Source organism: Elephantulus edwardii, unplaced genomic scaffold (genome assembly GCF_000299155.1).
Source record: "Elephantulus edwardii isolate Elephantulus edwardi_28Jun2011 unplaced genomic scaffold, EleEdw1.0 scaffold00179, whole genome shotgun sequence".
NCBI lineage: Eukaryota > Metazoa > Chordata > Mammalia > Macroscelidea > Macroscelididae > Elephantulus > Elephantulus edwardii.
Genome location: NW_006399929.1, coordinates 1037844 through 1051501, shown reverse-complemented (window position 1 = coordinate 1051501; position 13658 = coordinate 1037844). Strand labels below are relative to the sequence as shown.

The window sequence follows — 13658 nt, the reverse complement described above, 5'->3', positions numbered from 1 at the left end:
TCTGTAGATGTTCATTGAAATTAATAATAATAAAAAAATGTAAAAAAAAATCATAATTATGTGTTAGCTTTGTTGTTGCTGTTGTGTGCTGTTGAGACAGAACTGACCCAGGATTGACTCTTCAGTGAATTTTCAGAGGCAGTTAATTGGATGGGAGACGAGTGCTCATTCTCCTGAGAAGCAGCTGATGGATTTGAAATGCATGCCTTCAGGTTGGCAGTGCACCTCCTTACCACTTGGCCACCAGGAATGCATATAAAAAATCAGTTATCCATGTACTAATATTGACAAGTTCAATAACACTAAAGTTTCACTAATGGATAAAATAAGTGTTTAGTGAATGTAAAAACAAGTTGTTGTAAACTGCCTTATTAAATCTAATTAACTCACACTTCCTATGCTCTTATTGAACTTTTAAAACTCCATTAAATTTTGACAAATACCCTTGGGTATTTCATGAAAACATAAAAATGAGACTTGTTATCACTAGGGAGTGGCTTCTCTAATGATGTGGACAATCAAATGATCTTACCTTTCAGCTGAATCTCTAGAAACAGATGATGACCTTGTATTTCCAACACTGCCAGTATGAGAACGTCTTCCTTTTGCTGAAGGAGTATCCAATGGTATCTCTCCCAGGCCCTATAATAAAAAGAACTGCACTTTTCATAACACTCATGTTTATTTTTTTCAGTGAAAGCATTTTAATAATCTATGCTTATGCTTTAAAGAGTATCAGTTATGAAATTATCTTTCTAGCAGTGTATCAACAAAGTATGTGATCAACTACTAAGAAACCATATTTAGAAAAAAAGAAATTATACTTAGTAAAACAACTTTAAAAAAAAAATCTTTAACTAGTATCTTAATACTAGTATTTTTTTAAATATGTACACAAGATGTTAAGTTCCCATTCAGCAACTTCTATACATATTCTTTAATTACACTGGGGTTACATTCTTCAAAATGTTCGCACATTCTCATGACTTCTGTTTCAATCAATCTACTTTATTTGTCCCTTTATATTTTCATCTTTGTTTTTAAGTAACTGTTGATCATTTGGTCTCATAAGGCTAATTTTCAAAGCAGCACAGTATTTATGAATAATATCCATTATCTTGTGAACCATTCATTAGCTACAAGATGACCCCAGGAAATTTTGGTTTAAAGTTTAATGTTTAGAAATATAGTTTTGGGTAGACTTCTGGTCTGAAGTAGTCCAGTAAGTTTGTTTTGGTTTGTTTTTTTTAAAAGGAATTTTGGATTCTGTTCTGTTCCACAATTCTCCCCCTATTTTATCAGTGTCAATCCTGATCAGGTTGTTAGTAGTAGCCTTGTAAGACCGTGACGGTTCATGGGCATTATTAATCCCGTAGACTAGTTTCTTTTAGTCTTTAGGTTTCTTCATTCTTTTATTCATTGGCTACAATACTGAATACAATATTAAACAGAAGTCATAAAAACAGATATTCTGATTGCACAGCTCCAGCTCCAGCTGCCAGCCACAAGGTTCTCCTGAGACCCACCTCCTCAACACCAGGCACCTGTGTCTGGCAGAGCCGGTGTGAGAAAAGACAGTCCTTCCCTGCTGCCTGGATAATTAATTAAGAGTTTTGGCCGGACCTTTGAGCACACACCAGACAGTGAGGAGCAAGACTAAAAGCACAGACTATGGCGCTGAAAAGGATTAATAAGGAACTTAGTGATTTGGCTCACAATCCTCCAGCACAATCTTCTGCAGGTCCAGTTGGAGATCATATGTTTCGTTGGCAAGCCACAATTATGGGACCTAATGACAGGCCATATCAAGGAGGTGTATTCTTTTTTTATTTTTTTTTGTGTGTACCATCAAATCAGATCTGACTGGCACTGGAGGAGATTGTCCCTCCTTCTTCATCAGAGCATCTGGTGGATTCAAACCCTGTACCTCTGGGATTGCAATGCAGCTTCTTTGCCACTAGGCCACCAGAGCTCGCCAAGAGTGTATTCTTTTTGACAATTCCTTTTACTACAGACTACCCCTTCAAACCACTTAACGTTACATTTACAACAAGAATTTATCACCCAAATATTAACAGTAATGGCAGCATTTGTCTCGATATACTAAGATCACTGGTCTCCTGCTTTAACTATTTCTAAAGTTCTTTTATCCATTTGTTCACTGCTGTACGATCCGAACCCAGATGACCTCCTAGTGCCAGAGATTGCACGGATCTATAAAACAGACAGAGATAAATACAACAGAATATCTCGGGAATGGACTCAGAAGTATGCCATGTGATGCTACCTTGAAGTCAGAATAACCTGCATTAGAGCTGGAATAAACATTAAATTATTCTTCCTTTTTTTATGTTTTATCTGGCTGCTCCCCTATCAGACCTCATCTTTTTTAATTTTACTTTTTGTTTACCTCCCTCCATTCATTCACATGCTCATCTGAGAAGACTTAAGTTCTTCCAGCTTTGGACAATAACTGCTTTTAGAAACTGTAGTTACAAGAGAACAGTTGCCCAAGATACATTGGTTTTGTTTGGTTTGTTTTTTTTTTTAAAGGAGCATGTGTATTATGTGGACAATGTCTTCACTCTAACTTGGTTCTGAGACTAACACCATCCCTCAGTGCTCTAACATGCTGAAGAAATCATCTGAGGGGGAGGGAGATGGGTGCTCAGTTGTCACATCAAAGGAATCAGCATTACTCTAACAGCATACATTCTTTTTTAAACCTTCCACTGTCAGAGATTTGAGATTACATGATATACTTTATGCTCATAACTGATGTGGCTGGAGAATTGGTATTGAATTTACAGCATCAGAAAAACAGGAAATGTTATGTATTTTTATGCATGTCAATAAAGGAATGACCTGTTCTTGTTCTACAGGGAATGGAAATTGGAAGTCAAACACCCTTTGTATTCCAAAATAGGGTCGCAAACATTTTGTAATTGTTATTTAAATTGTTAAGAGGCTTGGAGCTATTAGTTAATCTATCTTGCAATACACTGTTTAATATAGCACTGAATAAATGATGCAAGTTGTCAATGGATGAGTGATCAACTAATAGCTCTGCTAATAATTGATTTCTTTTTTTTTCAATAAAGTTGTATAAACCAATGAGTTAGCTGCCTGGATTAATCTGTATGGGAAACAAGCTTTTGTAAATACAAGGCTGTTTTTGAATATACTGTTGGGATTTGCTACATTGTTTGACATCAAATGATGATGTAAGGTTCAAGAGTGACTATTCTGCTATGTTCAGTTAAAGTGCACAGTTACAGGTTGACACATTGATTGACCTGATTTTTGCAGAATTAATTAGCTAATAGTGTAGCTTTAGTATGCTGCATATAATACTGGCAACCCTAGAGTTCAAAGATGGACTTGGGACCCAGCAGTTCTGAAACATGTACAGGATCTGGAGTTTAAGAAATTTATTTTCCAGGTGCAACCCAGTTGAAAGTTTTTCTTCACCTTGTACATTTGACAGCTGAAAAAACCATAAAATGGGAATAATAATGGGTCAAAATTTACAAAATAAAGTACTGTTTTGGTGTGGAAGTTGAAACACAGCTGTGTTGAAGTGACTTTACTATGTGGGATACTGAGTATCCATCCACTGAAATGGATTTGTTCAGCCATTTACATTAATAAGCATATAAATGCATCAGATACCATTTCAGGTGACATAACATGAATGAATAAAAGTTAATGCTATTGGAAAAAAAAAGAACTGATATTCATACCTTTCTAATCTTAGAGGCAAATGTTTAGTTTTTATCTTCAAGTAAGGAGTTATTTCCAGGGTTCACATATGGCCTCTATCAAGCTGAAGAAATTCCCTATTCCTAGTCTGAGAGTCACAGTGACTATGGCAATGGGGCAGGTGTGTAAGAGATGATAAGACTGACCCAGGATAGGGAAGGGTTCAGAGTTACAGCTTATAGGGTCACTTTGAGTTGTAGTTGACTCCGGGGCACATAACAAGAGGAATCGTATTAAAGGTTTCATCCTGAACTGTTCCTGAATATTGTCAAATACTTTCTCATCACCCATTAATATGATCACATATGACTAGGGTCTGGCTGTTGCTCGCAATAGGGTGTGAGCTGACTAGATTTGGCCTCGTATTTCAAAGGCTTTTGGCTGTCAGTCTGGGGCTATTTCCAGGTTCGAAAGATGAGTCCACTTCCGAAAAAAGCTTGCCTCCAGAAACTATGAATGTCGAGAAAAGATGAAACTTTTGTGTTCAAGACTTTCATTCATAGGGTTACTATAGGTTGTGTACAACTCTACAGCACTTAACAACAACAAAAAAGAGCTTTGTAACACTGGCTTAAGGCTGTGGTGAGGCTGAAGGTTGAGGTGCCTGCATGTCCGTTTCAGCAGCTGTCCGGACTGAGTGATTGTATCTTGCTGCAAATCTTTGACTTTCCTAATACGGTTCTTTGTGGTCTGTCAGCTACCACGATGGATTTTAGAAGTGGAGAAGATTGATATTGGGATGAGTAGAAAAAGGTGTGGAAGCATATGGGGGAATATTCTCATGAGAATTGGTTTTGTGTTGTGGATGTTGTTGACAGGGACAATTCCTCCTTCTGTAGTAGGAGGATAGGGCCATCCCCATGTGACCTTTGCTTTTTTTACAACTTGTTTCACAGATAAACAACTGCACTTTTTGGTCTTAAATCTCTAGATGTTTCTCTGACCTTTACAGGGCCCAAATTATGAAGCTATATCACAGTCCCTGTTTAAACTAAGTGAGATAGCATCATAATGCTTTTCATTTATCTTCCACAAATTTCTACAAAAGTTTCTATCTTCATTAATTTACCCCTACTGCACTTGTTAGGTATTGTCAATTAGGCTCCAGGCCATAGTGACCCATGTAGAATAAAATACTGCTCAATCCTAAATTATCTTCATAATGGTTGCAATGGGTCTCTTTGCAGATAAAATTGGAAACTGCCTTTTCTAACCTCCTTAAAAATGTTTGGTATCTGTACTGGGATTGCACTGAACCTGTAGATTGCTTTTGGTAGGACTGTCATGTTCACAATGTTCAGTCTTCATACCCATGAATAGGAAATATTTTTCCATTTAGTTAGATGTCTGTTTCTTGTAGCAGTGTTTGTAGTTTTACTTAAAAGCTCATTTGTTTCTCCAGTTAGGTTTATATCTAAGTATATCCTCATCTTAGGTTTATTTCTAAGTATTTCATTTTGACATTTATAATTACCAAGGTATTATAAACGGTATTGCCTTTCTAGTTTTCTTTTCCATTCTTTCTGCTGTAGAGAAATCCAACTGATTTCTGTATGTTAATCTTATTATCTTGCAACTTTACTAAATTGATCTACTAGGTCTAACAGGCTTTCTTAGGGGTTTTCTGTGTCACACACACACACACACACACACACACACACACACACACACACACATATCTATATCTATATACATATAGTGACAGTTTCATCGTGTCTTTGCCAATTTGGAGACCTCTTATTTCCTTCTTTTGTTTATTGGCCTAAACAGAATTTCCAGTACAATACTGAACAGGAGTGGTGATAGTAAACGGCTTTGCCTGGTTCACAAGTGGCATGTTTTAAGTCTTTCTCCATCGAGAATAATGTTGGCTCTTGGTTTTGCATATATACTTTTCACTACGTTGAAGAAATTCTCCTCTATTCTCATTTTGCTGAGTATTTTAATCAGGAAGGGGTGCTAAGAGTCTATCGAAGGTTTTCTCTGTAAAAATGGATAAGATCATATGGTTATTGTTCTTTACTTTATTAATGTAATGAATTATATTGTATTTCTCATATTGAGCCATACCTGTATTCTTGTTATGAATCCCACATGGTAATGATTTTTTTAAAAAAATATACTGTTTTGATATACATTTTTGATATACTGTTGGATTCTATTGGCCAGGATTTTAAGAACTTTTGCATCTATGCTTATGAAAGACATTGGTCTACTGCTTTCCTTTTTTGGAGATGTCTTTGCCTGGTTTTGGTATACCTGTTATACCTGTTTCATAGAATGACTTTGTAAGTGTTCCTTCTTTTTCTATTTTAAAAACAATTTAAACAGAATTGGTGATAATGCAGCTCTGAATGTGTGGCAGAACTTAGCAATGAAGCTATCTGTGTCAAGACTATTTTTTTGGAGAGGGTTTTTGTGACCCGGTCAATTTCTTCTTTTGTGATGGGTCTGCTTTAGTGCTATTCTTTTGTCTGAGTCTTTGCATAAGGTGTGGGTTTCTAGGAATTTGTCCATTTGCTCTAGGGTTTAAAATTTATCAGAGTATTGCCTTTCACAATTTTCTGCTATTATCGATTTAATATCGGCTGCTTCAGGAGTGCTGTCACCTTTTTAATTTCTTATTAAAATCCTTTGTGTCTTGTTTTTTTTCTTTTGTTAAGTTTGTCAATAGTTTGTCTACTTTGTTAAGCCTTTCCTAGTTTTGCTGATGGTTTCAATAATTTCTGTTTTCTATCCCACTGATTTTGGCCTTGGCCTTATAATTTCCTTTCTTCTAGCTGAGAGAGTAACTTTTTCTTTTTCTATTTGCTGGAGTTGTTAAGTAGTTTATTTTACCTTTTTTTTTTTTAAATGTGTATTTGTATTTTGCTGAATGCTGTGAACTGACCCTGAGGACAGCGTTAGCTGTATCTCATAGGTTTTTATGTGATGTGGTATCACTTGTTTTGAAGAAAGTTTTTATTTCTGTTTTCACTTTTGTATAAAACAGCAGTGCTCTGGCAAAATGCTATTTAGTTTCCATGTGGATGTTCTGTTTTCTTTTATCCTCTTGTTAATTTCTATCTTTATGACATTAAGATCTGAGATTATTTTTGTATTGTTTCAATGTTTTTATATTTGTTGAGGCTTGCTTTGTGTCTTAATATATGGTCAATTCTCGAGAATGTAACATCTTCACTTGAGAAGAAAGTAAATTGATCTTTTGTTCACTGAAGTATTCTGAATACATCTATGAGGTCAAGTTGGCTGATTGTATAGTTAAGATCTTCTGTATCTTTGCTGAATTTTTTTTTTTAGTTGCGTTTTGGTGGGAGTAGTGGTGGTGTCTATTTCTTCAAGTCTATTAATAAGTGTTTTATGTATTTTGCATGTCCATTATTAGATGCGTAGATGTTAACTAAGGATATGCTCTCATGATCTACTGTGCCTTCAATCATTATGTAGTACCCTTTCTTATCTTTTATAGTGGTTTTCATCCTGAAGTTTATTTTATTAGAGGTCAGTATTTCCACTCCAGCTTTCTTATGGATTGCATTTGATTGGTGTATTTTCCCCATCCTTTCAGTCTTTCTTCTCATTTCTTAAAGATGTTTCTTGTAGACAACATATTTATGGGCTTTAAAAAAAATCCATTTAGCTACTCCCCTCCTTTTTCAGTACATTTAAGTCACTCACGTTGAGTGCAGGAGACTCAGCGACTCAATGAACGAAAGACCTGGATACCTGTATAACTTTCATCCTTTCTCCATGTTCATAAGGTTTCCAGAGGCAAGCTATTACGGAAGTGGATGCCCCTCCGGCTTCCAGGCTTGTTTTAATCGGGAAGCTCCACCAAACACTGCCCACCATGGGTAACCATTCTCGTATTTGACATATTAGTGTCACAGTGTTCAGCTTCACAGCAACCATGAGTTACCTCTGTACCGCAAGTGGACATACCAGGGTTATTGCTGCCATTTTTTTTTGTTGCTGGTTACTTTGGCCCATCTACTTTTTTCTATTATCTCTGTGTGAAAGAAGTTCCTTCAATATTTCTTGTAGAGTTGGTCTTAATTTCACAAATTCCTTAAATTCCGCAAATGACCTAATTTCTCCTTCATATTTGATTGAGAATTTTACTGGGCAAAGGAATATTGGCTGGCACTTGCTCCCTTTAAGCCTTCTATAAGTATCTGTCTTTCTTGCATGGTTTCTGCTTAATCTAATTAGTCCCTTGTAGGTGACTCTGTTTTCTTGTTCTGCTTTTAGTATTCTATCCTTGTTGTTGATTTTGGAGAATTTGCCAATTATATGTCTTGATATTTTTCTTTTAGAGTCTGTTTGGGGTTTGACGAGTTTCTAGAGTGTGTATTTTCTTGCTTTTCATAATACCTGGAAAGTTTTCTTCTACTATCAATTCTACAACTTTCTCCATGTCTTTTTTTTTTTCATGCCTTTTTTTAACCCTCCTATTCTACAATTTCTATCACATATATATTGTTTCATGTGATTTCATGCCACATGATATTAATGTTTTCTTCATTTTCCTTCTATCTTCTCCAAGTTATTTCTTCTTGTAAATTCTCATTGAGGTTCTTGTCTTCTATCTTACTGATTCTCTGTTTCAACTCTTCTGGTTCTTTTTTTATGCCTCCAACATGTTGAAAATTCCTGTTTTTCAGTCTTAATAGTCTGGATTGTACTACTGTGCTTTTTCTGTTATTTCTAGTTCAGTGTTGGTTGTATCTGCGCTGTTTTGTGATGTTTCCCCTTTCTTGTTTCTCTTTATTTATGGCTGTTAATTCTTTCTTCCAACATTCGTAACTTCAGTGCCAGATTCTGGAATTCCATGTCAGCCTATTTCTTTTCAATTCCTGTATCTGAGATATTCACTGGTCCTCAATCTGGCTTGCTTTTTTAGAAGGTTTGTTCTGTTTTTCATAATGTTTGATCCTGACTGTTGCTTCCATGACATTATGTGAAGTGGATTGTGGTGGTGGAGTTATCTCCCCACCCCCCAAATAGACAAAGTTTCTGAGGAGAGCCGAGAACTTCCTAGCACTGCTACCCAGAACCCTTCCCTCTTCAGGTGTGAGTGGTCTTTGAGGGGAGCTGGAAACTTGAGAATGGAGAGGGAAGGGTTCTGGCTAAGTTCCCAGAGAATCTCTCTGCTAAAGTAGAAATGGCCCCTCCCACCCAGCCTCAGCAGCAGTCACAACTACCAGTAAGCAACAACCACTGAGACTTGAAGAGGGAAGAGTACTGGGCAGAACTCCTGGAAAGTTCCCAACTCCCCTCAGAGACTGCCTGCTAAGGTAGAAGTGCCCCTCACCCCCAGTCTTAGAAGATGACACAGGTATCCTGTCAGCAGTGACCACAATGTAAACAATCTCTCATCTAGCATCTCAGTCTTTCAAGGGATATCCTTGCACCTTAGTGCTTTGGAGAGATCCTTGACGAACTATTTCCCCAATGAAATATATCTTTTGATTTCTTGATTGCTGGTGCCGAGGATGTTGATTATGGATCCAGGTAAAATGAAATTATTGGTAACTTCAATATTATCTTCATCACGATGTAGGCTATCGTTCCAATTGAGGATTTTTGTTTTCTTGACGTTGAAATGTAATCCGTACTGAAGTCAGTAGTCTTTGGTTTTCTGCAGAAGCATTGCAAGCCTTTTCCACTTTCAGTAAGCAAGGTTGGGTCATTTGCAAAACACAGATTGTTGATGAGTCTTCCTCTAATCCTAATGCCATATTCTTCAGAGTCCAGCTTCTCAAATGCAGACTGAATAGGCATGGATAAAGACTATAACCCTGATGAAAATATTTTCTGACATTAAACCATGCAGTGTTCCTTTGATTTGTAACAGCTTCTTATATAGGTATAGGTATAGGTATAGGTTTCAAATGAGCACAATTAAATGCTCTGGGATTCTCTTTCTTCTCAATGTGAGCCATAATTTGTTACAATCCACAGTCAAATGCCTTTGTATAACCAAATACAAAACAAGTAAATATCTTTCTGGTATTCTCTGCTCTCAGCCAAGATCCACCTGATATCAATAATCGTATATCTCTCCTGCCATGGCCTTTTCGGAATCCAGTTTGAATATCTCTGTTTCGGAATCCAGTTTGAAGTTCTCTGTCAATGTACTATGCCAGGCAGTTTTGAATATTCTCCAGCAAAATTTTACTTGAATGTGCTATTAATGATATTGTTTGCTCATTTGCACATTTTTCCATCATCTTTTTTTGAGGAGATTCCATCAAAATCTCTAAGGACAATGGAAGAACACTGTTGAATATTTTAAACCTTCCCCTCCCCATGAGACATGTAATGACTCACAAAAATGATCTCTCATTTAAATAACTGTTTTTGCTTAGTAAGTTCTATATTGAATTAAGTTCGAGGTCTCAAAATCAACAAGCAGAAAAATGCTCTCGAATACACATTATCGTATATCTCTACAATAGTATCGAATACACATTATTGTACATCTCTACAATAGTATCTTTTCATGAAAGAATGCTTGGCTTACTGTTGTAGAATGGGACTAACCTCAGGGTTGGGGAGAGACTGAGTAAGATGTGTTCAATAATGTATACTGCACTGAAACAGAGGAGGGAGAAAACTGTGTAAAAGAGATATGTGACTAGGTATTTCTGTCATCACAGGAGTCTAGAGCGAGGGCTACATGGTGGTGGGGACCTGGGGGAGGGTTTGTAAAACAATGAAAGAATCTTTTCTTTTACTTTTCCATAATTTTCGACTCATGTACTTATAACTTGTTAGTCAAATTTGTGTCTTCTAGGTTGCAACACCCCCATGATACATCTTCAAGGATAGGAACATGTATGGCCAAGCACAATCAATAAGAGTGCATCTAAATTCCAAAATCAATTTCCATAATAGTCTATGTGTTTCCTACTGCCAAAGGGGTCCTTTAGAGTAGTGAGAGAAGATCGTCACCCTGAAACCCACAGCGCCCCTTTTCAGCAGGAAGTAGCTAAGAGAATACGCCATCCCCTTTTCCTTATGACTCAGGGTGAAGTCTCTCTCAGGGAGGAGTGATAGGGAATGGCAAAGGACACACTGACAAAGAAGATTAATCAGAACTGGCTTTGACAAGCACTGTGGCATTTGGACAAGAACAAACTGGGAGGAGGGTAGAGAGAATGGTGCAGCGGTGAATGAATGGAAACCCAAAATCTCTGTAAATGTTTATGAAAATTAATAAAATATAATTACAGAGAAAAAAAAGAATGCTTGGCTTAAGATTATCATAAATGAATGACATGAATTATAATTAAAAATATTACATTATTAAATTTAATATGTTATTGTTGTTAAATGCTGTCGAGTTGTAGACGGCTCACAGTGACCTATAAAGGAAAGACCTGAACACTTGTGTAAATTTCATCGTTTCTCCACGTTCATAGAGATTCCAGAAGCAAGCTACTTTTGAATAAAATAACTTATAAAAAGATCACTTTTGAAATCAGGCACATTCCACCTTTCACTTGGCATTCTCTTCGTCAATTATTCAACAGATACTGCTAAATCCCCATTAACCACCAGGATTAGCTACTAAAATCCTTTAGGTATTTATCTTCAAGAAGCTCCTTGTACATGCTCTTTTGGTAAAAGCTCAATAGTAATGCAGAAGAAAAACTCTGAGTAGTTACCAAAGAAATAATGCAAGAATTACATGAATTTCTTATCTTCCACAGCAAATAAACTTCTAAAATATTTTATAAAGCAAACTCTTTTCACATACCTTTTGTCGTAAGTTTTTAACAGATTCTTTAATATAGGGTAAATCTTTAGATGAGATGTACTTTTCAAGCATTTTATCAAAATTAGGATGACTCATCGTGAGGAAAAGTATTTTTCGACCATAATACCTATGAATATTTGAGAAATATTTAAATAAATATGTATCTATTTTTAAAAATCTCAGTTCCTGTTTTTAATGCAAATTTGACTCCAAATCTATTTTAAGTAAGCCACTGAAACAAAGGTACATGAAACGAACTAAGAGAGTAATGGGCTTTTCTGCTTCTCCGCCTCCTCTCCTTCTCTGCTTCAAAAAAAGCAGAAAACTCAAACTCAAAAAGACTCTAGGTTCTAATCTTTCAGCCATGGGTTAAGATGGAGAAACAAATTATTTGATTCTTTCAGGGCCGGCACTTGCAAGAACTGAGAGGCAGGGGAAGTTTGTGTTTGTCCTGGCTTGCTTCCCCCGGTGCCAGATGTTCTTCTTGCCAGCAGGCCACCAGATCTCCTTCTTAGTACAATAATCTTAAAATAAATTATAGTAATACTCTTGCCTATAACTGGAATATATAGGCTAGAAGAAGCAGAGAAAGCAAAGCTTTTTTGGGTAATATTAGATGATTTACTCTCCAAACATCCCTCAATGAAGACTGAAGATCTTCAATGAGTTGGATTGACACAGTGACTGTAGCAATGGGCTGAAGTGTGTTAAAAACGATAAGGATGACATGGGATAAGACAGAGTTTAGATTTGTTGTTTGTGGGGTTCCTATGAGTCATTCTCAATGCATTGGAACCTAACAACAAACAACATAAAATGATTTGGGATGATCTATATCAAACCACATTTACAAATATAATAAAATTACTCAATAGGAGGAAAATTAGATGATGTAAAAGAATAAGTATCTTCCTCTCTCCACAAACAAAATCATGTCTATGCCTAGATAAATAGCTGCTAGTAAATGTTGTATTTTTTTAAACATAAAAGTTGATCAGAGTAAATTTTTTTTCATTAAATGATGGATCTTGGTTGAAAGCAGAGAGTACTAGAGGAATTTCTGTGTTTTATTGACTATGCAAAAGCATTTGACTGTGTGGATCATAACAAATTGTGGCTAATCTTGGAATCTCAGAACACCTGACTGTGCTTATGTAACACCTACAGTTGGACCAGGAAGCAACTGTTAGAACAGAGCAAAGATAACATTAAATGATGATATTTGCAATGATCCTAATCTTTACCTAGTATCAATCCACTATATGGCCTATGAATATGAGAATCAGGCCACAGGGACATAAAATGTGAGAAGTATTAAAGCCTGGAAACTGTAACCATTTTATAATTTTAATACTTCCAATAAGAATCTAAGAAATGCTAAAGAGGTTAAAAGAATGATAGTGCCATTAAAGAAGGGATAACTAAAGATTTACTCAAAACAACTATAATTTATTTATTTATTTATTTTAAATCTATCATGAGCTCTGGTGGCCTTGTGGTAAGAAATTGCACTGTAATCCTGAAGGTAGGTGGTTTGAATCCTCCAGCTGCTCCACAGGAGAAGGATGGGCAATCTCCTCCCAAGCATTTAATTGCCTCGGAAAACCTGCTTGAGGGTCAGTTCTGACTTGATGGTATTCAGCAACAATAACAACAACAACATCATCATGATTCAAACTCATAAATATTTTTAATAATTCATTTTGTTGGTGAGAAAATACACAGTAAAAATATACCAGTTCAACAATTTCAAGAACAATGATTACTTTCTCAATTTGAAAAAAATAAAACCAAAAACTTTATTGTGCTAGGAAACATTTTTAAAATGGTCCTCAAATATAACCTGTTGCAATTGAAAAGCTGGTGATTATAAGAAGGTATCACTCTCATGACTATTTTATCATATGGCAGTTAACTTTTAGATTATCTGGATGTTTCTAATTTAATCACATAAACCTTTAAAATCAATGTGATTTCTGTAGCTGATGTAGAACAAGATGTCAAAAAGATTCTATGCAAGAAGGAAATTGAAAATCAGTGAAGTGGGGGAACGACAGCCTTTTTAACAAATGGTGTTGGCAAAATTGGAAAAATATCTGCAAAAGACTCAAGCAAGACCCACACCTCACTC

General features: G+C 36.1%; 2 protein-coding genes and 1 pseudogene across 2 annotated transcripts in view; 2 read left to right on the top strand and 1 right to left on the bottom strand.

The window, feature by feature from the left end:
- The window catches only part of LOC102855274 (small nuclear ribonucleoprotein Sm D2-like), a 3473-nt gene extending 2947 nt beyond the window's left edge, over positions 1 to 526 (top strand). Inside the window, exon 2 of the mRNA XM_006896021.1 lies at positions 491 to 526. Coding sequence (XP_006896083.1) covers positions 491 to 526 — 36 coding nt within the window. The remainder of the gene's footprint in view (positions 1 to 490) is intronic.
- The window catches only part of FAM179B (family with sequence similarity 179, member B), a 137927-nt gene that overhangs the window by 14150 nt on the left and 110119 nt on the right, over positions 1 to 13658 (bottom strand). The window contains 2 exon segments of the mRNA XM_006896023.1: positions 533 to 642; positions 11528 to 11654. Of these exon segments, the coding sequence (XP_006896085.1) occupies positions 533 to 642; positions 11528 to 11654 (237 nt within the window).
- Positions 1672 to 2281, top strand: LOC102849272 (annotated as a pseudogene).